This window comes from Podarcis muralis, chromosome 11 (genome assembly GCF_964188315.1).
Source record: "Podarcis muralis chromosome 11, rPodMur119.hap1.1, whole genome shotgun sequence".
Taxonomy (NCBI): domain Eukaryota; kingdom Metazoa; phylum Chordata; class Lepidosauria; order Squamata; family Lacertidae; genus Podarcis; species Podarcis muralis.
Genome location: NC_135665.1, coordinates 26,033,595 through 26,060,177, shown reverse-complemented (window position 1 = coordinate 26,060,177; position 26,583 = coordinate 26,033,595). Strand labels below are relative to the sequence as shown.

Genomic DNA, 26,583 nt, shown 5'->3' with positions numbered 1-26,583 from the left:
CACTGCACAGTGTGATGATTAAAAAAATTAGGCTGGACATTGATAAAATCATTTACACACAAACGCACACAGTAAGCAGTTTAATATCTGCACAATAGAGCACGTAGGGAAGAATGCCCACCCCAAGGTAGTTTTATGAATGTCTACGAAACAGCTATGCAGAATACATAAAGTAAAATACAAAGCATGGAAAACCATTTACTCAAGCATATTATTACTTTAAAACTCACCTTTTTCTTTTAGTTGAATAACATGAAAGAAACTGGAGATCTAATTGTAAACAGAATGAAGTCTTCCTCATCAACCTCAGAAGGGGGTGCGTAAAAGTAGCCAGCGTAGCCTTTTTATTACTGCAATAATGTACCTAGCTTGTTTCTTGTTTTTCCTCTTGTTTTCTTGTCAGAATTGACAGGCATTCTTGTGCAGGCAGGTGACAACCAGAACTCACTTGGATAATCATCACAGGAAAAACGGGATGTTATAAAGTGCATTATTGACTGCAGAAGTCGCCTGGCGTACAGTATTCCTCTGCAAAGATTATGAGTGACAGAATTAGAGACGGTACTTTCACAGGAGAAGAAAACAGATCGAGCTTCTTTTCGTGAAATGCCAATGAAGCTTTGATTTTTCTTACCAAATCCTAAATGAAACTACAGTCCTAGTGCATTAAGCACTAAACACTGAAATACACCGTGCATATTATCATAACCAATAGTTGCAGTAATCAAAATGTCCAGACATCTGCATGCATAACTGGAAGATTGTTTTCTGCCAGTGCTTTGATTGGGGACATATCATTGGAAGTACCTCACAATAGTACTCTACTTTTCTCCTTACATTCACACTTCCAGAGACAAAGGTTCAACACACCAGTACTTTTGTGTTAAACATGCATACGCCTCTCCTCCTCTTCTCACTAAGCTGTCACTCCTAATTTGTAAAGAGAAGTCACAGCAAGTTATAATTAGTATTTGCTGCCCTGTCAACCAATTAAATGTAATAAAAAGCTTTCATGGCGGTTAACGCTAACATGGGTGTAATTAAACCTTGTATTTTGAAATGCAGAGTGTGTGTATCAGCTGCCTTCTCTGTGTGTCACCCCTTCAACCTTATTTTTCAGGTGAAGTTCTTACACACCCTTCAGATCTTTCGCAATCCATTTGCCAATGCCAGCATATCAAGGTCTTCAGGAACTCGCCCTAGCGGTGGTGAAGGATATGTAACAATTGCTGGTGGAGTGGTGAATGATGGGAGGCAATTCCTTCATCTTCGTCACAACTGGTACTGGAACCCTTGTGTCAGTCCTCGTTTCCCATGAGCCTCCAGTCAGGTTTACTCCTCAAGGTTTGTTTGTTTTTTTTAATGCCAAACATTCCAAAACTCTTATTTTGATTAAAAATGGATGTGAAAAGGTACCACTCTGCACTAGCATGTTGTGTACTTGCATGTTGTGGAGATGCACACAGTTACCCAAGCTGAACTGATCTTTGAGGGATAGTTCAGCATTCAGAACTCACCTGGAGGATGAGTTGAAGAGAATACGGAGGCCATGTCTGCAGATGTGCTGGGAATTTTCCCCAAGACCACTTTTGAAGTTTGCAGAACCCAAGGGCACTATGGATAAAGGGGAGCCAGGTGTTGTCTGCCCTGTTTGCAGTCCCTTAGATGGCACCATTCCATGGTATGAAGAATATGGTGCTTTATACCAGGTGCTCAACACCGGGGGGGGGGGGGAAACTGGACAGAGAACATCTAGATGGATTTTTACCACCAGCATCTAGGACAGGAGTGGGGAACCTATGATTTTCCAGATGTTGTTAGTCTGCCCCATCAGTTCCAGCCAGCATGGCCAGTGGTCCAAGTTGATGGGAGTTGTAGTCCCGCAACATCTGGGGAGCCTCCCCCATGACCTAGACAATAGTATGCATTGTCACACCAGAAAGTTTATAATTAAATAGATGACTGGATTGGAAGTGGGAGGGAAGAGCAGAGAATGTGACAGTAGCCAAGGTACAGATCTGGCCGGATCCTGGCAGCTATGGCTCCAGCCATTTAGCCCAAGCAGAAATTGCATTGCAACTGTTTCGCAGCTGTGAAGTGCTGTATTCCTTGCAGCTTTCCGCTGCCCGAAAACATTTATAGGATGGAGGACAGCTGGCCCTGAAACAAAGATGTCACTCAGCAAACAAAAATATAGCCTGAAAGAATCCATTAAAATGATGAAAATCTTTAATTTTTTTTATTCAGATATAATTGTACGGACACGTGTATATACAAATACAGATCTTATGGGTTTGTTTGTTTCGTTTTTACAATTTCTGTTAAGTTCATATAATGTAAGCATTTCAAGAACAGCACTCAATGAATAAGTGCAAAGAAACTGCAAAAGCAGGGCAGTACAAGCACAGGACCACACTGAGCTGGACTTTCATACCCAGAAGGACACACAATGAGTGGCTTCAATAGGGTGTCAAGAGTAAGTATGGAAAGCGGATTTTGTAGACTCATGGGTAACCTCCAACATGCCAGCATCTATTAAACTGTACAGACAATGGCAGCGAGTCTATTGTAGGGAGATTTGTCTCACATCTGAAAAACTCAGGGGTGAATGCATGGGAAAAACTTGGTAATGCCAAATCAGAAACAGATCTGCCCATTCACTGCTCCAAATTTTAAACAGGGTGGGTGGGTGGGGGGAGATATATATATAAAAAAGAAACTTGCCAGGGTTACGGAATGGGGAGGGAAAAGAACACATCTGATGCAGGGCATTTGGGAAGTAAGACTGATGAATACACATAATCTGACGGCAGTATGAATGAGTTCCATATTTTTCAAAACTGACACAGCCGCTGCTTTGATAAAGCAATTGATAAATATCAGTTTTTTTAAAAAAAACAAAAAACAAACAACCAAACACATTCCCTCAACAGCTACTGTTTCTTTCCCTCAGCAGTGGTTATACAGGAAAGAATATTATTTACATATGGCCCCTCTCAAATTTGTTGGCTTTATTTTTTTGGTGTGAGGGCACTCCAGTCACTGTAAAACGTCACATGTGATGCTGGCAAGGCCCCTTTTGAAACAAACCATCCATGAAAAGAATTTTTTTAAAAAGACAAAGAATCAGAAGGAAAACCATCCTCGCAAGAAATAAGAATAAGAATCCCAAAGCCATTGAGAACCAACATGCTAACTCAACCCCAAAGGGGAAGGTTAAGCCTAAACATCACAGGGCTCCAACGTCAGGACATTAACACTGAGGACAAAATATCGAGCATCAAATGTCGCACGGCTCCAAGTCTTGACATCGTGAAATCTTGAGCGTCTGGGTGCATGGGTTTCATGGGTGAGTTCTGAATGGTGACTTGTTGCGACTACTTGCCATTTGGTTCTCAGTCGCCACAGTGAATGCTTCTGTCATATGATCAGTGGGGGTGCATTTCTTTTATTTAATTTTTAATATCATGAAAGTCTATTTATTTTCTCACTTACAAAAGACATAAGAATCAAATTAATACTTTATTATCAAACACTATATACAACAGAGGCTGCTAATAATACAGAATTTAAAGAACAAAGCATTTTGTTTGTTTTAACTCGTCTTTCCTTTGCCATCCAAGAAAGTACAGTACAAAACAATTATTTCTAAACTAACACGAAATGTTACCTTGTCGTCTATTAAAGGATACACAGTATCCACCAAACAGATCAATCCTTATTTCCCCGCTACCCTTTGCAAAGCCCTCGGGCAAACTGGGGGGGGGGTGGCATAGGGCACACTTGCCTGGGCTCAGGGGCTGCCGTAGCGGAATTTGGCTCTTCGGACTTCACGCCGGGGGACAAAGGCTGCTGTAAACTTCCACACTGGCATCTTTTTCAAGATGCCGAAACGACACGCATACACACACCAGAGAGATTCAAAAAACCTTTAGACGTTGCTCATTTGGCATGATTGAGATTGCCTGATGCCATTAAGTATCCAAAGCAGCGGTCCTGCAAAATGACTGCCCACAAGGATTGCGCTGGTTGTTGAGCAGTTGTCAGCGACTTTCGCTGTAAGGCAGTGCCGCCTTTATTTGTTAGGTTAGCAGTGCACTGTGGCAAAGCAAAGGGCTGAATTCACTGTGGTGAAAACTTCGTGTTGCTAAAAAGAAGCGTGCTCTCAAGACAGAAGTGAGTCCAGTTTTTCATTATTTATAGATGAATTATGGAAAACAGCTACAGTCATCGTTAGGACATCAAATCAGTACTACTCATGTTTGCAATTGGCATGGAACCATCTCAGGGACATTATCTGGTGTGCTCCACAGCCATGACTTTTTTCACTATCTCCAAGGTCATTACTTGCTAGCTACCTGTGCACTGCCATTTCTGAGATATATGTGCACCAAGTGCATTATACTGAAGAGAGAAGATTCATTTAATGTAAGGACAGTGCCATCTCTCCACATAGGCTGTTAGTGTGCGGTATTAGACGTCTCTGTGCTTTCAAACACAGCCCATACTGTATGGTATCAGGCAAGCCCAGAGTGCTCTAAATTTACTTTCTGCTAATTTTGGATCGTGAAATCCTTCAACTTTTTTCTTTAAAAAAACACACATCCTGCTTTCCTCTCTTAAACAAACAAACAAACAAAAAACATTCACAAAATGCTGTCCATTTGCATCATGATTTAGTATTAAATTACACTTTTTGTTGTCCTGCGGAATCTAGCGCATTCTTGTAAGGCTTTGTTCTCAAGAGTTTGCGGTAAAAGTCAACTTTCCAAAACAATCACTTCCATGATGTCTACTCAATCTCCTGCAAGTCAACGCCTGCCTAAGCCAATGGAAACCCACAAGGAAGGCATTTCCTGGTAAATGGTTTTTATTAGTCCCTAACAAAGTAGTTTTCAGGTGCCTAAGGGTTCAGCCCTGATTCCAACCAAACAAGACAGCACCCCATAATCCTCTGACCACTTTTATCATCTTTAAATAGGACAAGCATATATAATTACTTGGTATATCTAAATAATGCATTTTCTATTCTAATGGGTTTTCAAAAAAATATTTAGTTCAAGGTCTTTGGGAGTCCACCTACGTATCCTCCTGCTGATAAAGGTATTTCTTCCACTTTTCAACTGTGTTGGAAAGGAAGAGAGCTACAAAACCAATGCCTCAACGTTCACTCCAGAGTTCAACACACTCTTCCTAACCTTTTCCTTCTCCCTAACCCACAGCCCTCTATGACAAGTATCCTGGTCCCTTTCTGGCAGGAGTTTACTCCAGTGGTTGCCAAACTTTCAAAGGGAGGCAAATCATGAGCACCCTGGAGATTTTGCATCTCTGACCATGTTTTCTCCACCCGGTGCTGCTATCATCCTAGCATGTATCATCACTTAAAGAGTGGTATCGAAGGCTACCGGCTAGTAAATCAGCCTTGGGAAAGGTCACTTTATTCACACAAAGAAGAAGAAAAAGGAACAGAAAATGCCTCTTTGCATTTGAAGAAAAAATATTGTAGCACCATGGTGATCTGTTTCAAAAGAAAAATAATCTGGTGTGCACTATCCACTTAGAGAGATACCAGAGGCACTCACACCCCAGCGAAGCTTCCTCTATCTGACCTTGCTTGTGTGCTAGCATTCCTCAGTAGCCACTTTCTTCTCCCCTGATGACAAGAGTGTCTGTTGTGGAGCATAAGTTCTACTGTGAATGATCTTTCAAGGCAGTTGCATACAAAACAGTATCTCTTTCCCTATGAAAAGCCTGTTCATTGATAAATTCCTGGAGGGAATGGCGTTACGCTATATCTGTTCTCAGTATCTCCCCTCCAGTCCTGACATGGTGATACAGTGCCTTGCATGATCGTCTTACAGCGCTCAACGAGGAGACATAAATATTGTATCGGAGTGAGTAAAGACTCCTCTTGGTTTTCCAAACAAGTTCCTTATCTTCCAAATGACTGCACCTGCTACTATTCTTCCTTCTCCACATACAGGTGGGCCCAGAGAGCTAACCGAGGCGGTATCTTAAGAGAGGCTGCAGAGAACGTAAGAATCACTAGTGTCAATATTGAAATTTGGCATTTTCATTTGGAGTCCTTTTATTTTAGAAGGGGTCAAGGAAAGCCACGGGGAAGATCGGGAGTGGCAAGAGGGCTAGTTATGCCTCTTCAATTTTTGCTCACAGTTCAGGTTGCAGAGGAAGAAGGGGAGGAGATTGGGGAAGGGAAACAAACCAACATCAGCAAAACCAATATAATGTCCCGTTCTTGGGATGAGCAATTAAGCGGGTCTTTGATGTTCCAAGACCCTGATGTTGTCTGTGACAGATTACTATAATATGTGCTATAACGTCAAAAGCATTGCCAGGAGGAACAGGAGGGTTGCCAAAAGCCGACTGGATATCCTCGGTCTCTGTGCTGCGTTCTCACCACGGGACGGCTCAGCAGACTCATGTACGGTATCATCTGTTCAAATGGGGGGGGGGAAGAACACACAAATTCTAATGAAGCATTGCATCTTTAATGAGCCTCGAGATTACAGCTCCAGCATTTCAGTACAATACAGAAAATCAGATTTTGTACTGTGTGGGGCTTTAAAAACCACAACACCCCACCATTTATACACATGTGATGCACATTTAGCATACAGTTCTCTCTCTCTCTCTCTCTCTCTCTCTCTCTCTCTCTCTCTCTGTATATATATATATATATCAATGTGAGCAAAAAGCTGCTAGCTGAAATACCGGGCATGTGTTCAATTCCTGGCATAGTCTTGTGCATTAATATCTCTGTCCCAGTTGCATTACCCCCAAATCAGCATGTGCTTCAACTGTATGTTACCATTCATACAACACTTGTTCTCCATGGCACAATTAGAAGACTGCATTTTATTGGAATGCTAGGCTTATTGCGTGGAGATGACAATTCTGTTAGTTTTACCCTTTAAAAAGCTCAGGAGATGGGAAGTGCATAACTACTGGTGCATGTTAGAGAAATCCTAAGTACCACAATAGTGGAACAAGTCAGGTGGCCTATGTGAAAGTATCCACGTGTCATAGCGCAGTGGCTGAGCTTGTGGCTTTGCATGGGTCATGTCCCAGGTTCAATCCAGGTAGGACTAGAAAAGACTTCTGTCTAAAATCCTGGACAGTTGTTGCCAATTGGTGTAGACCAGCCTCTTCCAACCTTGGGTCCCCAGATGTTGTTGGACTTAACTTCCATCATCCATAGCTAGCAGGACCAAGGATTGGGGAGCCAAGGTTGGGAAAAGCTGGTGTAGACGATACTGAGCAAGACTGATTTATACTAGGTTAGCTTCTATTTGCACTGAAGCTTTTAACCCTGTAAGTATTCATGTAGAAAAGAAATAAAAACAGAAAAGGCCTGTAAAGGATGCAGTTGTGTGTGCGACTTTTAAGTGTACTGAATTTGTGGTTTGTAATATTAACTCTGATGGAGTTGTGATTCTAATTCTAAAACTACTGATGCTAAATAGTTATGAGCAAATTTGTTTTTCCAGAATCATAGCATGCCTATTTGAAAGCTTTAGATTAACAACACTGTCTTTAAGTTACTCAACACCTGAAGGCAGCCCTGGTTAGTGAAGTTTGATGCCCAGAGTGGCTGGGGAAACCCAGCCAGATGGGGGTATAAATAAAATTATTATTATTAATAATAATACCTATTAGTGGTGAAACAGGTAGAGCAGAATATTCTATTTCTCTTTTGAACACATCTCAATGATATAACAAAAAGTCAGATGCAATTTCAGGGTACATATCAGCTATTCTTAACAGAGAAAATATTAGTCATGTTAATTTTTATTGAATATGTCAGACATACTAGTTGGATCAGTTTAGGGTGTCAGAAAAATGTTCAGATTCGAAACACTCTCTATACTGTATATGATACTTCAGGCTAAATTTTTAAAGCAAGTTTTATGAACTTGCATCCCTGAGTAAAATCCCCAGTAAGGTAGAAAAACTTTAAAAATTTTCCCCAAATACTTAACACATTCTGAACTGGCCCATAAGTTACTTAAAAACTCAAAGTGCATTCTTTTGTTGATTCATCTGAATTAAGCTAGCAAAAGCAAGGCACTGGTTTCAACCCCAGTGCTTCAAATCTCACTTTAGTCATAAAACAGATCCTGAATGCATGAGTTTATTTATTGATGTATCATGAACATTTAAGCCCTGCTTTTCTGTTTTAAAAAAGATGAAAACAAGACAATAGAAACATAATAAAATACAAAATTAACGGCAGGTAAAAGACAAAGATAAGAATGGCAGATGAAACAACTTACAAATAACCACACTGGGAAGATTAAGAACAATTTACAAAAACCACAATGGGAATATTAAAAAACAACAACTAAAAACTTAGTGGGTCAAATGACAGCTGCAAGAGAGAGGTCTTCGCCCACTGGTAGCAGAAAAGAGGCAGATTCACTCTTGCTAGAGTGTATCAGAACCTCAGAGATGCCATCTTGAAGGTTCTCTCTTGCATGCTGGCTAAATGCAACATAGATTTGGCTTGGATGGGGAATAGTTTTTCTCCAGGTAACCTTAATGAATGGGCAGACTCAAATGGAATCACTTTTAAACATCCTGGTCCTTATGTTCTTTTATGGGGTCTTATTGGAGCCCTCACATTTTTAATATTGTATGGGCCCATCAAGATTATCTGCTTCAAAGCTTCTCCAAGAAACCCCTAGCACCTAGAAGTACTAATTCACACTAGAGAATGAGAGCCGATGATGTCTTTTTCAATGTACTGCCACATCCTACATTTTAGGAGGCAGAATGAAGTCAAGTTGCCTGTCTTGCCTTAATGGTTTATTAGAGAGCTAAGCAGAGATAAACCATGAATTTAAATGGTAGCATGTTATTGTTGATTAAACTGCTGGTGTAAACCCTCTCTGAAATTACTGCCCTAAAAATAAAATTTAAAATGTTTACTTTGTGAATTATGAGTTTCAACTATTCAGTTTCCGCCTTATTTTTGATATTGTACAAAATGTATGGAACCATAAATTAGATATACGGTACTTCCAATTATTAAGCAATGATGGGTAGGTAAACAAGGTGGATGCCCAAGTAACATCTATTACTGTGGGAACAACCAAATTTGGAAGTAAGATGGGTGGCTGCCAACTTTTTAGGCTCATTTCAAACCCATACAATGCTATTTTTTGGGTGCAATAAAATTTCAGTTGCCAACGTTTCAGTTGGCATTAAATTCCTGGAAGATTGCTGCATACAATTACTGGTTGGTGTTATTAAATTGGCTGCTGCTCCTATTTTTATTTATTCATTTTAAATCTTATTTTAATTGGAATGGGTTGATTTTAACTAATTTTTGTTTAAGTTACTTTGGAGGAAAGGTGGTGGTGGCGGAATAAAAGAAGAAATTTGACTGCTGGGCAACTGCCTTTGTCCCCACCCCACACGTAAAAGACAAAAGGAGAGCACACAAACCAGACACGTACACTACAATACTAGCATGTTAGTACACAGTTTAGACAGCATGCAACAAAACTCAGTGGGACTGTCCCTGTTAATGAAGCAGCATGTTAATAGCAAACTGTTAGTGAGCTGGGAATTACTATCAAATATTTTCTCAGGTAATCTTGTGAAAATGCTCTGTGGATGGGAGCTGGCTCCAGATCTCTATACATGCTGCAATGTGGCTTCTCCATTAACTTCAAAGTTGTTGTTGTTGCCCTATACCGGCAACAGGGATGCAGAGGTGGAGCTACCTTGTCATCAAAGGTGGGAGGAAGGCTTTGATTGTATGAAAACTTTCTCATGCAAAAGACGCCTCTGCGTCAGCGTAAATGTGCTTTTCATTTAGGCATCTCCCTGCACCACCTACTCTTCTTCACTCTACCAACCTTTTTGCATTGTGTTTAGATACCACACGCTAATGACTCATTAACATGGTTTCGCCGCTCTTCTGCAAAACAGATTCCTGGGCATTTTAGGATCTTCATGCTCAGAAGAGGAACATTCTTACTGATAAAGCTGACAATGATACGCAACTGCTCTAGACTTTTATGGAAACTGAACTTTTTGCATAAGTATTTTATGTTTATCAATACTGAGAAGTGTGTGTTGGAACTGGTTTGATTTTGCTTTGCTATAACACATTTGTGTCTAACGTAGTCTCTTAATCAGAATGCCTTGCAATTGAGCAGCTGCCATAGTACATCTGGGGCTGCCTATGTGCTTAAGTTTCAAACAGTTGATAAATTCCAGCCAAAGGCACTTCCATTATGGAAAAATGACATCTAAAACAGGATAAAAGCATTTTTAAAAGTATTTGAATTCTCATTTGTGAGTGCAAGTAGTAGTCTTTTTAAATAAATGCTTTAAATATAAGGTGGACAGTAGCCAGCCAACACAAAGGTTTTGGCTGCAAGAGTGAAACAACAGCAACACCCTGATATACCAGTGTGATGAAAACCAATGTCACCTGTGTCCTGTGTCAGGAGTTAAATGCACTATAATTACTCTGCATTGATAAACAGACTTCGGCAAATTTGTCAGGATAATGATGGCAAGGGGTCCTTTCTCCTCTGGTGAATGAATGAGGTGGTAATGAAGCTTTCAGGTTCTACCTATTGTTCACAATGGATTAGCTCATATTCAAAAGTTTAAGGGATAGATAAATGCATGTTCAGCTACTTTAAAACTGTTAAGAAAAAATGGAAAGTGTAGAGAACTCAGATTAAAAACAAGGCTCAGATAATGGAAGGTGGAGCTTGATTCTCTCATTCTTCTCTATGAAGTCATTGAGACAACTTAAAAGTCCCGTCGTCCCCCCCCCCACTGAATTTCTACTCTCTGCTAGCACTGGGGTAGAGAACCATTGGCCTCCAGGCAAAATTAGGTCTGTCATGTGCCCCAATTTGGCCTGTGAGGCTGTTTTCCCTAACCCATGCCCACTTGCCACACAACGGACATCATATGTGATGTCAGGTGTGTGGCAGTTAGATATCCAGCAGTCAATGAATACTTTGGAGCCTTAAAATGCACTCGAAAGTGAAAGATAAATAACTTTTCATTCACCGTTTTTAAAAAGATAATATCTGTTTCAATACTGATAAGTGTGTGTGTACATTACTATGGTGTCATAGTAGGACATGGTTTGTAGGACCTAATGCTTGCTACCAATCAAGGCTTGTGGTAGCTTGTACAAATGAGACATAATTTGTAGATATGTTGATCAGACTGAACATAGCTCGTTACGTTGTAATTTGAGGGGGCAGAGCTTAAAAGGAAATTTAACAAACCGCAGAGCATCAGCAAATATGCTTTTCAGCTACTAAAATAATTTAGGAATGTGACACAGTGGTGCGGGGTGGGGATTATATTATTATTTTTCCTTTGAGGTTTTTGGGAAATATATAAAGCCATCTTTCAAAAGAATGTGATATTTGATAAGTTCTGTTGCAATGCTTGTGCTCTGCTACTAGGTGTCACTATAGAGCTGTTTGTGCGCTTGAGTCAATGCAGACCTAAGCCTTTCCAAGCTCCTTCTTGTGTATAAAATCCATTTTCTTCTTTAATCACGGTTAAAGCTGACTTCAGCATCAGATTTAAACACGGAGAAGCTGCTTAGCAGACCATGGTTAAGAGATATCCTAGTTAGCGTCAACTGTGGTAAAACAACAACAGAGAATTCACATGCAAGGAGCAATGGCTGGAAGGAAAATGTGCAATTCCATGGGCCACTTCTAATCTCTTAACAATGATTAAGTGACCGGTGTGTTATATCTGCACTGGCTCTTAGAGACAAATCAGTAATAGAACATATAGCACAAAATAGTTGTCCCTTGCAAACAGTTGCCTCTTCATTAACTATCTGTGATAGGGACTAATAAAACTTCCTAGTTCCTTAGGATAAGACTATGTTTCTTTTACAGGGCAAGAGTATACTCAAGTATGGTAGAATAAATTTTCCACCCCACAGCCTAGAATACAAATACAATTATCAACTAGCCATATAGGCTCACTCTAAGATTCTGTATTTAATGGATAATGATTAAAATCTCTCATGTAAAAGCAATGTCCACAGGCACGTTCATGTTCAGTAGACAGTTTAGCTTTCAAAAGTTCTTTAATATTTTCACTATAAAAACAGAACTGAAAAAAATTGTGTTGAGGTAACTGATTACAGACGGGATTGCAAAAAAATGTGTTTGCAAGTAATTATTTGAAAAAAAGAGTTTACATATATTTAGTTGGCAGAGTGCATATATAAATCCATGCACACATAAAACATCTATAGAGATGCATATTTTAATGAACTCCAGCTATAATTATGTACATTGGTTTCAATGGGGACAGTTCTGTTTAGGCTTAACTCAATCCCATTGAATCAAAGAAATTTAAAAGCATTTAATTAACAAGATTGCACTCTAAATTTACAGAGCAAAACTTCCAAGTGTATGTATATCTTATTCATATTTATGAAAGCATTTGTACTGCAGGCAGTCTTTTAAAGCATACAGACATATTCCCATCGAGATCAGCCTGAATAGTAATACTCATTTGCACAAGGATCTTTATGAACACTTGTAGACAAGTCTTTCACATATGCTATTAGTTTAAAGGTACAGAATGATATACAGCCATTGTTCTCATTTTAAAACCTGAAATAATTTTGATTTTAACCAGTAGAACTTATTGCATATTTGTTCTACCATATAGATCAAAACGTGACACTTTTGGAAAGGTAGCTTTATTAAATTTATAAGATTCTGTCCACCCATTGGACAACTGACCTATCAATGATGTTATGGTCAATTGCTTGTTGTGGGCAGGGAAACCATTGGTTTAAATGCTTCTAAATACATAGATGTGTAAACATGTAAACAATATCGAAAGTATATAAACACACACACACACACACAAACACACACACACACACACACACACACACACACACACACACACATTTCCTATCTTAATTATTTATGTCCTGAATGGATACTGTGGTGTTGCGGCAACTTACTGCAAAAATGGGGTGGGAATGGGGACAGAGGAACTGCTAATTTTTTAAAAAATTGGGATGCCATGTTTGAGTAAATAATTTGTCATGGAAAAAGCATACTTTGCCTCCCATCCATTGGACAAGAATACTAGCGCTAGCAAATGAGAAACACCATAAGCAATATTAGCATTGCGGGAAATGAGTAAAAGCAGAGTCATTTTACCATGCAAACTATGCAGAGAGAAAGAAGGGAAGAGAAGCAGACGCACCAGAGGATAGAGGCATTTGTTAAAAGAGATTCTCTAAGCATACTAACCTGCTGGTTCTAATGAATTTTCTACTTTGTCGTTAACATCGAAAACACGGTCATGAACACCTATAGTTTTCATACAGTTGTCTATAACAAAAATAGAGATAACAGCCAAATATGTTAGTGAGACACCCTTAAATCCCCCATTTTCCTTTTTGTTGTTGTTGTTGCTCTATGTGATTTCTATTTCTATTATATGTATGTATCTCTTAGTTGTGGCATGCTTCCAAACGCCACAATAATTGTCTTTTTGTACAACAATCTAAGAAACAACAAGTTAGCAACTGCTGTGTACTTGAAACAAATAAGAGTAAAAGCTTTGTGAAAAATGATAAAAAAGATATGGTGAAAACAAAAACAAAAAAGCCGCTATATAGAACAGATACCACACAGGATTCAAGAGTAAAAAAAGAAGTTTTTACTGCTGTTTACCAGACCAAACAAAGCATGTGCTATTAAGCCACCCTCTAAGCAAGATCTAAATAACTTACTTGCAGGCCGTACAAAGACTTTCAGCTTTAGACAGGACCTCCTCCCATTATCAGGGATTGCAGATGCTGTTGAAGAGAAGGGGGAGGAAGCATAGTTACTCTTTGTCCTACAGACATAATGTAGTACATTCTTCTTTTCCTAAGACAACACATCTGCAGCACATTAAAAAAGGAAGAAAGTAGATGATATGGGGCAGTCTGAATAGCAATAAACTGAAGCTTCAAGGCCACGCCACTGCTCTTTTTGCAAAAGAAAGAGTGGCATAACAACTGTGCAAAGTAAGAAGCCACTGAACCCACCCACCAGACTCTACCCTTGAACCCCAATAAGACTCAAACCAACAACAACCACAGCAACAGCAGCAGCAGCAGCAACTACAACAAACCAGCTTGCTTCTACAAATTGGTTCTAAGGGCCAGTCTGCATGGCCACTTTTGATGTAGTAAGGTGGGTGCAGAAAATCATTTTCACATGCTAACATACTAAATAATAACTACCTGAAAGCTGCAGTGACTTAAAAATTCTAATGGGAATCATTTTTTTTCTGCTGCTACTGAGTATATTTTTCAAGAACTACTGGTATGGGGCTGGATGAATGGAAGAACTCCTTCCATTCACAGAAGGGACTGCAATCTATTCCAGCGGAGCCTCTTCCTGGCTGAATTTAATATACAGTGGTACCTCGGGTTAAGAACTTAATTAGTTCCAGAGGTCTGTTCTTAACCTGAAACTGTTCTTAACCTGAAGCACCACTTTAGCTAATGGGGCCTCCCACTACCACCGCGCCACCGGAGCACGCTTTGTGTTCTCATCCTGAAGCAAAGTTCTTAACCCGAGGTACTATTTCTGGGTTAGCAGAGTCTGTAACCTGAAGTGTATGTAACCTGAAGCATATGTAACCCAAGGTACCACTGTACTCCTTCTTCCGCCAGAATTCCCCCCGCCCCGTGCTCTCTCCCACACTGTTACAAGGAGTTCTCCGACCCTCCAGAGAGACGTGCCACAGTGAGAAGGAGACCTTGACAAAGTATTTCTCCTCAAACAGCAGGGACACACTGAGATTGGAGTTCAGGTCACAGGAGCTCTGTATCCAAGAAACACAACGATCCAAATAAGTGTAAAATATGTCTGCATTGTGGCAAAGAGATGCAAAAGCCAGGATGAACTTGCCCTGAACTTTGGGCTGAGGCTTGCACTAAAATGGTGTGCATTGCCACAGAGCAAATAGTTACTTCCACTGGGGCAGGGAATGTAGCACAGACATCTGGCCCCACTTGTGCGCAATCGACTCTCGTACGACTGCATATACGCGTTGCACCAGGAAATCAATCAATCAAATCAATCAATCAATCAATCAATCAATCCTAAGCTGAAATGGCTAAAGAGAGCTAGAAAATCCTTGTAGCTCACAAGGATACCTTCCCCAGAGTCAGAACAAGATGCCAGTAAGCCAAAGGTCCAGGCTCCAAAATGGCACATGGGAGCTCTTACTGCTGCTGCTGTGCTACCCCGCTCAACAGCTGTTCGGCCGGAATCTGTATGTATTGCAGTAGGCTCCCCACTTACTCTCATTTTGCTTATGTGGGGTGGGGGCTGGAACGTAACCCCTGCATAAGTGGGGAGTCACCTGTATTAAGAAAAGCCAGTTAACTGTTGAAGATTCTGATTATAAAGTTACTAAAACTGTGGTCCTTCTTCACCTCAATAAAAGTGTTTCATTTCTTCATTACTGGTTCTAGGGGGTAATCATGTGATGCCTTTTAAACACTGGAAACTCTGCTACATTTATGAAATCCCTGCTTTCAGCAAATCACGAATCTGCTTTCAGGAATCATGAACTGCTAATACAGTGGTATCTCGGGTTAAGTACTTAATTCATTCCGGAGGTCCGTACTTAACCTGAAACTGTTCTTAACCTGAAGCACCACTTTAGCTAATGAGGCCTCCTGCTGCCGCCACGCCGCCGGAGGCCGATTTCTGTTCTTATCCTGAAGCAAAGTTCTTAACCTGAAGCACTATTTCTGGCTTAGTGGAGTGTGTAACCTGAAGCATATGCAACCTGAAGCATGTGTAACCCGAGGTACCACTGTAATTATATGCATTGATGTGGAAATTGGTTTGCCTCTAAGTTAACGCATGTGGTAGGTCATACGACTCATTGAGTGGTCCAAACGTGCACATTTTTAGTCATATGACTATGCACCTCAGGGAATCATGGTTTGTAGCACATCCAGATGTCAGTCTGTCCACCAACAGGTATATTATTATTTGAGGATATAACACTGGATGAAGATAAGTGTCGTACTGATTGTGCTACATAATTAACCGCTGCTGTTGATTTTATAATGCTGTAAAGAAATGCAGTAAATGAAAGGAGAAAAGCCCAGGTGAGTGAAGAGCTTGGTGGTGGGTATTATGAAAACAATCCATTTGTTTGATTATGGATGCTGCAAAGAATCCAACTGCCCTGTACTAGACAGCTGGCTTGGAGAGGGTTCGGCAGACAGCGCCCACGAGACTGGTGCTAAAAAAAGGCCTTTGTGATAAGGCGCTGGTAAAAGGCACCGAGGGATAGTATTTGTGACAGACTTGAACTGGAGCTCGATGACAAAAAGAGATTAGTGGTTTGTGTACACAGCCAGCCAATAACCAACACACTAAGCCTCAAGGTAAGTGGGGCTTATAGGGACTTTGGGAAGACTTGCTTAAAAAAAATACGTGTGGCTTTATTAAGCAAGTGTTCTTGTTCCAGAGCATATTCCAAGTGCTTCCACGATCTCAGAAGATGCTAACTTTGATCATTTTGTTTTCATTGAGCATGCATGATGCCCTTATTCAATCTGCTGCTCCTTTGTATAGCTGATTATAGGTAGACATTAATTTACTGCATCTTCATTATTGATATATGCAGATGTAGACGGTAAAAGAATTATGAACCGGCTCCTTCAGACTTTGAGTCATTGTTTCCAAGGCATATTTTCTGGGGGGGAAATGACAAGTTCAAGGAGGGAAGGGAGGAACACAAGAGAAAGAGGGGGTGGCAGTTCAAATAGAGTAAGCCAGCACTTGTTAGAAGTGCCTGCCTACCTCTTTTAATCACAAAACAAAACTGAACAGCCATGATGCTGTCCTGCTCTGCCTGGTACTCACTGACAAGCAGTTACGAAGTGCTAACAGCTGGCTTGGCCGTAGGCTCTCACTAAATCAAAGTTGGTAAAAAACAACAACCAGCAACCCTCTCTCTACTGACATTTACAGTAACTGATGTGTTACAGGGCACTGCATTGCACTCTGTAGGGGCACCCAGGAAACTGTGTCCTTCCTGTGGCCCCTGATGAATATACAAATCCTTCTCAAGACAGGACAGGATGCTTAACAAAATCGGAATACTGTATTCCTTACCTAACAAGCAAATTTGCTTGCCCTGTTAGCCTAAGCAAAAATGAGTATTTGATTATTTCCTGCTCCATCCAGACTTTTAATTGATTTTTACAAATGACAGCCTACATACTCAAAGGCAGGATGTCAGTTTTATGCTCTTACTTTGGAAGCTATTATTTGCCTTTGCAAAATAAAGGCAGCATGGATTTTGCTATCCTATAAACTACCTGGTGTATTTTTTCCTCTAATAAAACAGAAAGGCAATCGTTTCCATCTGCTCTCTTTATGATTATAACCAGTTTTACCACAACTAAAGGGAGAAAATGCACACACTGCAGACAGATTAGTGCTTATATGGTAGCTTTGCCCCTGCATATCATGGGATAGTTCTAATCTTCCATGCCCAAATACTAGCTTTGCATTCATTCACACACTCCTGCCGAGCTCTGTGTTTGTTTCTTTGTTTGTTTGCTTGCTTGCTTGCTTGCTTGTTTGTTTCTTACTACAGTACTTTTCACAGAGTATATCCCCAAGAATAAATGCAGACCCCTTTTACTCTGAATGATGTCAGGTACCAAGAATAAGATTGATATCCCTTTAGTAACTTGAGCAGGGTGATTTTGAGCTTCTTCCTTGCTTTGTTCTTCTTTTACTTTGAAACAAAGCTACAATAATTGCATTTAAAATGCATTAAGCAATCCACAAAAATTAAACCACTACCAGGCATTGCTAATCCACATTCCAAAATGCTAGCAGATGCTAAACTTTTCTAATCAGAAAAATAGTATCTTGACAAATTAACTGATCTCTACCTTTATTAAGTATTCAGAATGTGAGCAAGCACTGATTCCGTCTATGAACCCTTATTGATTAGTGAATTCAAGGTACATCTGCAATCAGGGGTGCTAACATGGATCTTCTGCATGTCAATTTAGCCATACACCTCACCCTCAAAATCAAGTACAAATGTGCACATGCTAATTTAAAGACGTATGCAAATTTAGAAACAATGAAATACAAAGTGGCTACACACAAGCAATCAGATGTCTTAAAAGACAGAATGCCATCAATGGAAGCTTTCACCATAATTGTCTTTCCATGCTTAAAAGCCTTAATCTGTTGAACTCCTGCCTGCCACACAGCTGTTATCACACAAGAGCCCTGCTCTCCCACAATGCCAACCCTAAATCATGCAAAGAACTGAGGTTTTGTTAATTGCAATCCAGTTATGTTACTGAACAGCTTTCTTCAAATTGATCTTAGGTATTGTACATTCAATACAATACCAGACATGATATTTCAGGTAGGATGGGGCTAGTCAGAGTCAAAGCATATTTAAGATGTTCAGTCAAGGCTCAAATGCCCATGCATTGATAAACAGTTTAAAGGCAAGCAGCTAATACTATAGCAAACAGTCTTTCTTTCTTTCTTTCTTTCTTTCTTTCTTTCTTTCTTTCTTTCTTTCTTTCTTTCTTTCTTCTTTCTGAAATAACAATAATTTGACTCTTTGACATGGATATACCTATTTAAGTCCCCCAATTCCCTCTCCTCAATAGGCAAGAAAGCAATTAATCACACCACACTCTTTCCCCATTGTGCTTCCTGAATCACACTTTCTCAAGTACAATGTTGCACACACCCACAATATGGGTATATTAATGGTGCACTTTATTTACATTTGCATTGGCAAGAAAAATGTTTATTGTTTACAGGGGGGGGGATACACTTCTTGCATGAAATTAAATTGGAGTTAGAAAGAACACACAGGGGGATTCAACTAATGAGTTTCAGCAGCAGCAGCAGCCCTGTGCAAAAACTTCCCCTTTCAACGGGGCTTCCCCCCCCTCCCTTCTCCCTGTGTCACCCTCTCAATTGATTTTGCAAGGGCTCAGGAGAACCCCTGGAACAACATGTGGGGGGAAGGAGGGAAGGATTGATCCATCTGGCAAGCCAGCATGCTTGCATCAATGGATCAATCGCCTTAGCATGGCATTCAATTCCTTTCATGAATTCCTGTCTCTTGTTGCTACCTTTTGCTTTGGGCTGGATACACCCAGTCACACTAAAATCCTGATTTCTCAACTTTTTTTGGACAACAATCATTTTTCTACAAGAAAAAGAACTTTAGGGTGAATCAAGATTTCCTTTCCCATTGTCTGGAAAAGGGCTATCTGGTTCATTCGAAAGCTACTTTTTAAATATTCCCTAGTTCATATAGAACAATAAAATTGTAGACCTGGAAGGGGCCCAGAGAACCATCCAGTTCAGGAGGCCTATCTCCAACCGAAAACATTAACTATCAGTCACTATATTTGACAAGCCTAATCAGTAATAACGGAGACTTTCTTTTGACTAAGCTGGATGGGGGAAATCAGAGTCTATTGAAACTCTGTAAAACTAGCATAGGTACAAAATAGCAGTAGTGTCTTTCTGGCCTTTTAGGCAAGAAAGTGATGAAGATAAGTGGATGTCAAGGGATAGTTAGATATATTTTTCTGCCCCTCTGTATAACTTGCATCTGCTTAGAAGAGAATAAGAACAGCACCTGCTCTTAAACAGCACATACTGTATTTGCTTAAGCAGTTTCCTCATTCCAAGATAACTTGCTTGCAAGAAACTTTGAGCAACATTTTCTTACTCTTTTGTATAAAAGGTAAAGGTACCCCTGCCCATACGGGCCAGTCGTGTCCGACTCTGGGGTTGCGTGCTCATCTTGCTGTAGAGGCCGGGAGCCGGCGCCGTCCGAAGACACTTCCGGGTCACGTGGCCAGCATGACGAAGCTGCAGCTGGCGAGCCAGCACCAGCGCAGCACACGGAAACGCCGTTTACCTTCCCGCTATAAAGCAGTCCCTATTTAGGGACGCGGATGGTGCTGTGGGTTAAACCACAGTGCCTAGGACTTGCCGATCGTATGGTCAGCAGTTCGAATCCCCGCGGCGAGGTGAGCTCCCGTCTTTCGGTCCCAGCTCCTGCCCACCTAGCAGTTTGAAGGCACCCTTAAAAGTGCAAGTAGATAAATAGGTACTGCTTTCTACGGGAAGGTAAACGGCGTTCCGTGTGCGGCACTGGTGCAGGCTCGCCAGTGCAGCTTCGTCACGCTGGCCATGTGACCCGGAAGTGTCTGCGGACGGCGCTGGCTCCCTGCATCTAGAGTGAGATGAGCGCACAACCCTAGAGTCTGTCAAGACTGGCCCATACGGGCAGGGGTACCTTTACCTTTACCTATTTATCTACTTGCACTTAAGAGTGCTTTCAAACTGCTAGGTGGGCAGGAGCTGGGACCGAATGACGGGAGCTCACCCCGCCGCGGGAATTCGAACCGTCGACCATACGATCGGCAAGTCCTAGGCACTGAGGTTTTACCCACAGCGCCACCCGCGTCCCTCTTTTGTATACCCAGGTCCTATTGTAAGAATGTTTCGTGAAGAGAGATCATACTAAGTTACTCTTCTGTGAAACACTGTCACAGACAATTCAATTTGTTCATTATGTTGTTAATCACTACTGTATATTCCTTATTGAATTCTGCTTTTGTCTTTTCTTTGTATATCTGCTGCAAACAATTTGCACTACTGAACAGCTAATCTTAAGGGCTCCCTATTATTCCCTCTTTGGTGTAGTGTCACAGGCCAGATGTAAACCCAACGTGTTGAATGGTGAAACTGACCTAGAAGCACCTGCTTCATCTTAAAATAACCATGCAGAATTATTAGCTCCATTAGGATGTCATTCCATGCTGGGAGAGTGAAATCTGAACCATGAGATTTTTCTCCCTCTTGTCATTCTAAAAAATAGCTGTCTACAAGACTGGAATAGATACCCAGAAGTCACAAAAACCAGTCAAGCGGTCCTAGTCAGTCTGCAAACTTTGAAGGCACAAACACAAGAACAGAGCCAACTCTATCCCACTACAAGCAAGTCTGAAAAGGATGTTCAGGCAGTTTTCTGCCTAAGTTATAACAACAAGCTCTTTGGGGGGGTGTGAAAAAAGTATTTATAGCAATGATTTGCCTTTAGCCATTTCAAGCACAATACCATTGACATTAGTCAAATCCAAGATCCACATAACCTTACATAACCCTCAAATCTTAATTCTGATAGCCAGAAGCACCAAAATATCCTATACTCTGTGTCAGCCCCAGAGATTTGGGAAGTTTCATTTTTAAGAAGCGCCATCTGCTTCCTCCTTTGTAAAGAAATGAGTTTGTGTGGGAGCATTAAAAATGCAGTTTCCCATTATGTTTGCCATGGGCAATATTTCTCAATTTGCGGGAGTCAAAAGAAAAGAGAGCCTATTAGTTGTTAGCAGAGCTGAGCCTTTCCCCTGTAGGATTTAGTGTGATTTACAGTACAACACAAATGTATGTAGATTAGCCAGGTAAATGCAGTATTAAGCATTAATATTCTTCTCACAATGCAAACTGGAAAAAGTTTCACATTTACATAGACACTATTGAAAAGGTCTACTGAAATTTAATGAACCAACAAAAAGTAAGTATGAGTATGATACACTTACAAAAGGAATTCTGTACATTGAAACTATTTTTTACAAAATTAAAAATCATAATGCAGAGTATTTCTACCCACAAAGAAAGCTCCATCCCTCAGAAATCTGCACGCTTTAAAGATTTATCTGGATCACCATATATTGATTCCCATTTCCAACCCAAGAATTAATTGTCCAGTTGCGTCTAAATCTGACCGCTCATAGAGACTTAAGTCTTGTACATTCATTACTTGCTCATTCTTGAAACTTGCTTTATCAAGCATGCATCCTGAGTGCTTTCCTACATAGCCGTAGGAGGTGACTCAACTTGCTGGCAACATTTGATCTCACCTAGTCTGCCATATCTCAACATTTAATCATCAACAGGGTCAAGCTACTGACAAAGCGGAAGATTTTGAATGTCTTGAAGCAAGAGACAGGAGGATGCCAGCTGCAGATGATACAGCTCTAACAACTACTGAGAAAAATGCAAAAGCATTGGTAGAACATCTGCCTGACAATGTTAATTGAAAAAAATGTTTTAATAAGTAATGCATTTACTACTAATAATAATGATGATGAATTTATTAAATATGTGCACTCCCTTTCATCCAAAAATCACAGGGTGGTCCACAACATAAAAATGAGAACACAAAATACATAATTAAATGAAACAAACAAACCAGTAACACCCTTCCCACAAACAACACTCACATGCACATGGGGAACTGATTTATCTGCCTTCATCAGCTTTGATACGGAGTTACTGAACGTGCCATGCAACTATGTTCCACTGCAATGCTTATACCTGAGGAGATACAGCCTCCTCTCTCCTGAAAGAGGGGTGTAGTGAAAGTCACCTAAGATACATTTGCTGGTATTTCAACAAGAACATAGAATGAAACACAAAACAGAACTCACATGCCTTAAGGCCGGAGCATAAAGACAGCAAATACCCCAGCTCATACATCCCATGGGGTAGGCACTTAATTCACATGGCAGAGGAGCAGCGCAATCCTCTCCCCGCTACCACATCAATAGCATGAATTGAGTATTGCATGTCAAGGCCCCCAAGCCAGCCCCACAGAAGAAATAAATTCACACAATTTAGGCCACAACTTTATTGATTACAGCAAATGTGAGTGGTATTTGCTTAGGCATTGGCAATAGACTCTATCTGACTCCTGCCCATCTTGCAGGGAGTCAGGGAGGGTAAACCACCCAAAGAGGAAGCCACATTGGGGGAACCCGCCTGCAGCTTTCCTCGGTGTTCCCAGAGGCCTAGCATGGCCCTAGCCCCTCAAGCGGACTTCGGACAGGATCAAGGCCCCAGACTCCTTTATCGGAATACCCTTGAACATAAAGGGGGAGGCGATGGCCGACCTCCCCTCCCCCACACATCAATAAGCCAATGCCTAACCGCCAAACCTTACGAAGTTGTAGCGATTGCTAAGAGGTAGGCGAAAACCAAGTGGCCAGTGCCAATCTGCCAAATGGAAAAATTCCTACCTCCCCCCCCCCCCGTCCCAAGACAGGCAACCAACCAAAGTCCAAAGCAAGGCCAGAGGGCACCTAAAACAAAAGGGAGGGTGGACGGGTGTTTGGCAACGCAAAGCAGGCGCTCAGCACATGTCACACTGCCGCTTTCATAATCCCCCATGATCACCCCACTCAATCGCGATTGACCAAAGGAGGTGTGGGGTGATCGTGGTGCCACCCTGGCATAAAGGGCATCACTCCCCCGCACAGCAGGGGGGGGGACTGTGTTGTGGGCCCACACACAACCAGGACCATCCTTTAAGATGATCCTATTTCCCACAAATGGTAGACTGTCTAGTGCACATGTGGGCAACCCATGGCTTGCATGCAGCCCTCAGATGCCTTTTGTGTAGCCCACCATTGGTGCCTAAGCTAACACTGCATTCCCATCCCCTGGGAACCCCCTCAGGGTAATTATGTTAGAAAGAACGCACCGGGGAAGGACATAGCTATATCCCCCAACACAACTGTACTATCTCAGTCCATCAAACACTTGAGGGGCTGTGATTTGCATGTGTAGAGAGAGATGAATCCCCTCAAGTGTTTGGCAGGAAGGACATTACTGGAATTATTGTGGGTGAGTAGGTGCTGGGGAGGGACATACTCACTCCTTCCCAGCTCACCAAACTGTGGGTTTGGTTTCCATGGGTCAGTTGGTATACAGGTCATACTGCAACTCTTTTCTTTGGAAATTGTGTGTGTGTGTGTGTGTGCTGACTGTATTTCTGTGTATGTGTGTTAATGGTTTCTGAGCTCCCACTTCTGCGAGTGGCCCTTGGAGATGAGGGCTTGCTCACCTCCAAGGGCTGGTTCACAAGCAAACATTATCAGCATACTGGAAGAACTCACACTGTTGAGCTACTACAGGAATTAAATGCCCAGGGGATATATGACGTAGGTCTCTAATTTTACACTTCCACTGGAACATTTCAATGACAATGTGACTTATAATGTCCCAGAATCAGAAACGTAGTCAGATAACTGTCAAGTTATTTCAATCTATTAACAGTGCATAACTTACACATTTTTTTCTTCATTTTAAAAATGAAATGCTAATCCAAAGAAATAATAACTCTATTTTAATTAATTTCATCTCTAGACAAGATAGGACTAAATCAACTGATGGACATATCATTGTCACATTAGTAACAGCAAATCCCTATCATGTGTGCTAACATGCAATTTGCTAGGGTTAGATTATATTTCTGTACTTGAATGGTTTCTGTTTAACTCAATCTGTTGATTGTTTGATTATAATAATGACCAGTGGCTTCCCCACTATTATAAACTTTCACTTTCATAGATTAAAATTGTAAGCAACGATTTTTTAGTTCACAAGGTGAATTCTGATAACATTTTGCCTTTATCTGCAACTACCAAGTGCATAATCAGTTAAAGCAGAGCAGTTAACAGCAATCCTACTGCTGTGTTATACCAGTTTACAGGTTGTAGGATTTGGCATCACTTTTCTGATGGAACAGAAGATGCACCACCATGACAAATATATCAGGAGTGCTGCCCAGACTTCCCAATGGAGTGGCTAAAACAAGATGAAGTAATGAGTAGGATGTACACTTCCACTATACTCACTGTACAGGAGTTGTATAAACTTACACCCAATTGACAATACAACTTTATGCAAGCTTGAATCTGGCACAATTCTACTCCTGCACTGCTGACCCTCAACACCATGACAGATCATAGGTGTCAGGAGTCAGGGAATCCGATCTCCTCAAGGTAGGCTGCCGGGAGTAGATAAGACAGGAAAAGTTCTTACCAAGGTCTTTTATTCAATATTCACAGAGAGAGGCTTAGAAATGCAGCCTCTTGGAGTAATGGCATTGCTCTGAGTAATCTCCCCCCCCCCCCATCTCTCCTCAATCGTCAACAGCACCACCCACCTTACGGTGGCCGCTTAGGGCCATTTGTCTTTGAGCCCTTTGATCTTCTACTTTCAATGCGCGCCAGGTTCTGGGAGAAAGGGGGGGTGTCTGGAATGCTTTCTAGTGATAGTGTCAGCCAACTGCTCCGGCTCTGCCTCCCGCTCCTCTTCTTCCATTAATTCCCAACTTTGTCCCTCATCTGCCTCTGACCTGTGACTTCCTGCAAACCACTGTTGTAAATCTATACTGTCTTTCTCTTCCCTGGAAGGTTCAGGCTGGGGAGGAGGGGTTCTCCACCATTCCTCCTCTGTCCAGTACCTAACACTAGGATACATTTCAACCTAGCACCCAATATATTTCACATAGAGAGACTACAACTCAGATGATAGGGCATGTGTCAGTGATCTCTCTCTCTTTCCCATGCTGTGCACACTTTGAGCTCACAAGAGGGAACCCCATAAGGTGAGGTTCTTCTGGAGTTTCATAGGCTACTTATATCTAGTTGATTTATTTGGTATAATTTGCAAGCTTAACTTCTTCCAACCCTGAATAATTTAAACAGCACTACCCCCAAAACAGTTCTTGAAATGGTAAGTGCAAGTTCAGCTGGATCAGAGCAATCTAATCCAGAATCCTTTTTCTTAGCGGCAAGCCATATGTCTTGAGGAAGCTCACTAGAAGGGAATGAAGCCAATAGCTCTCATCACTGTTATGCCTTCGCAACTCATATTCAGTAGTCTATGATGGTACTTAATCATAATAGCTAATAGCCCAATAAATATTGTTCATGCATTTGTCAAAATCCTGCTTTAAAGCCATCTAAGCTAATGAACATACTTACTTCTTGTGGCAGCAAATTCCATGAATTATGTATTTGTGTGAAGTACTTTTACTGCCTGCCTGAATGTACAGCCAATCAATGTCAATGGGTGACCCAGGTTCTAGCATTATAAGAGAGGGAACCTTTTCCTCTGGTCACTGTCTTTATAGACTAAAAGGTAACAAACAGTTCAGACTTCCCTTGTAGCGAAGGTGCTCCAATCCTGTGATCCAACTGTTAATCTTCTATGTTATGAAAAGCTAAATGAATGTATAGAATGGCAAAAACTGAATAATTGTTGATATGGCAAAGATATCTGAACAATTGGCAAGGCATGAATCGTCTTAGAATAGATTTGTAGAGTTGGAAAGGACTCTGAGAGTCATCTAGTCCATGAATCACAGCTAAAGAATCCATGACAAATGGCCTTCTAACTTCAGTTTAAAAACCTCCAGTGAAGGAGTCCACCACCTTCTAAGGTAGTCTGTCCCACTATCGAACAGCTCTTCTTTAATGAAGTCATGCTGATTCTCCCTCAGAAAAGTTCTTTTTCTACAAAATGTTTAACATACCCAGATTAAGTAATGCTCTCTAAAAATTAATCTGGGTGTATACCTTGGTAGATGCTCTCTTCTTGAAACATGTTGTGAAGAAAAATTTAGAGGTAATCGTATGTCTATCAT

At 41.1% G+C, this 26,583-nt stretch overlaps 1 protein-coding gene across 4 annotated transcripts in view; it reads right to left on the bottom strand.

The window, feature by feature from the left end:
• Positions 1-2,211: 2,211 nt before the first annotated feature.
• The window catches only part of EFNA5 (ephrin A5), a 222,679-nt gene continuing 198,307 nt past the window's right edge, over positions 2,212-26,583 (bottom strand). For 2 of the 4 annotated variants that reach the window (XM_028748929.2, XM_077936152.1), the window contains exons 3-5: positions 13,790-13,855; positions 13,305-13,385; positions 2,212-6,454 (exon numbers count right to left, since the gene is read on the bottom strand). In XM_028748929.2, the coding sequence (XP_028604762.1) occupies positions 6,333-6,454; positions 13,305-13,385; positions 13,790-13,855 (269 nt within the window). In that variant the 3' untranslated portion in view covers positions 2,212-6,332. The remainder of the gene's footprint in view (positions 6,455-13,304; positions 13,386-13,789; positions 13,856-26,583) is intronic. The other 2 variants (XM_028748931.2, XM_077936153.1) reach the window with 1 other exon arrangement.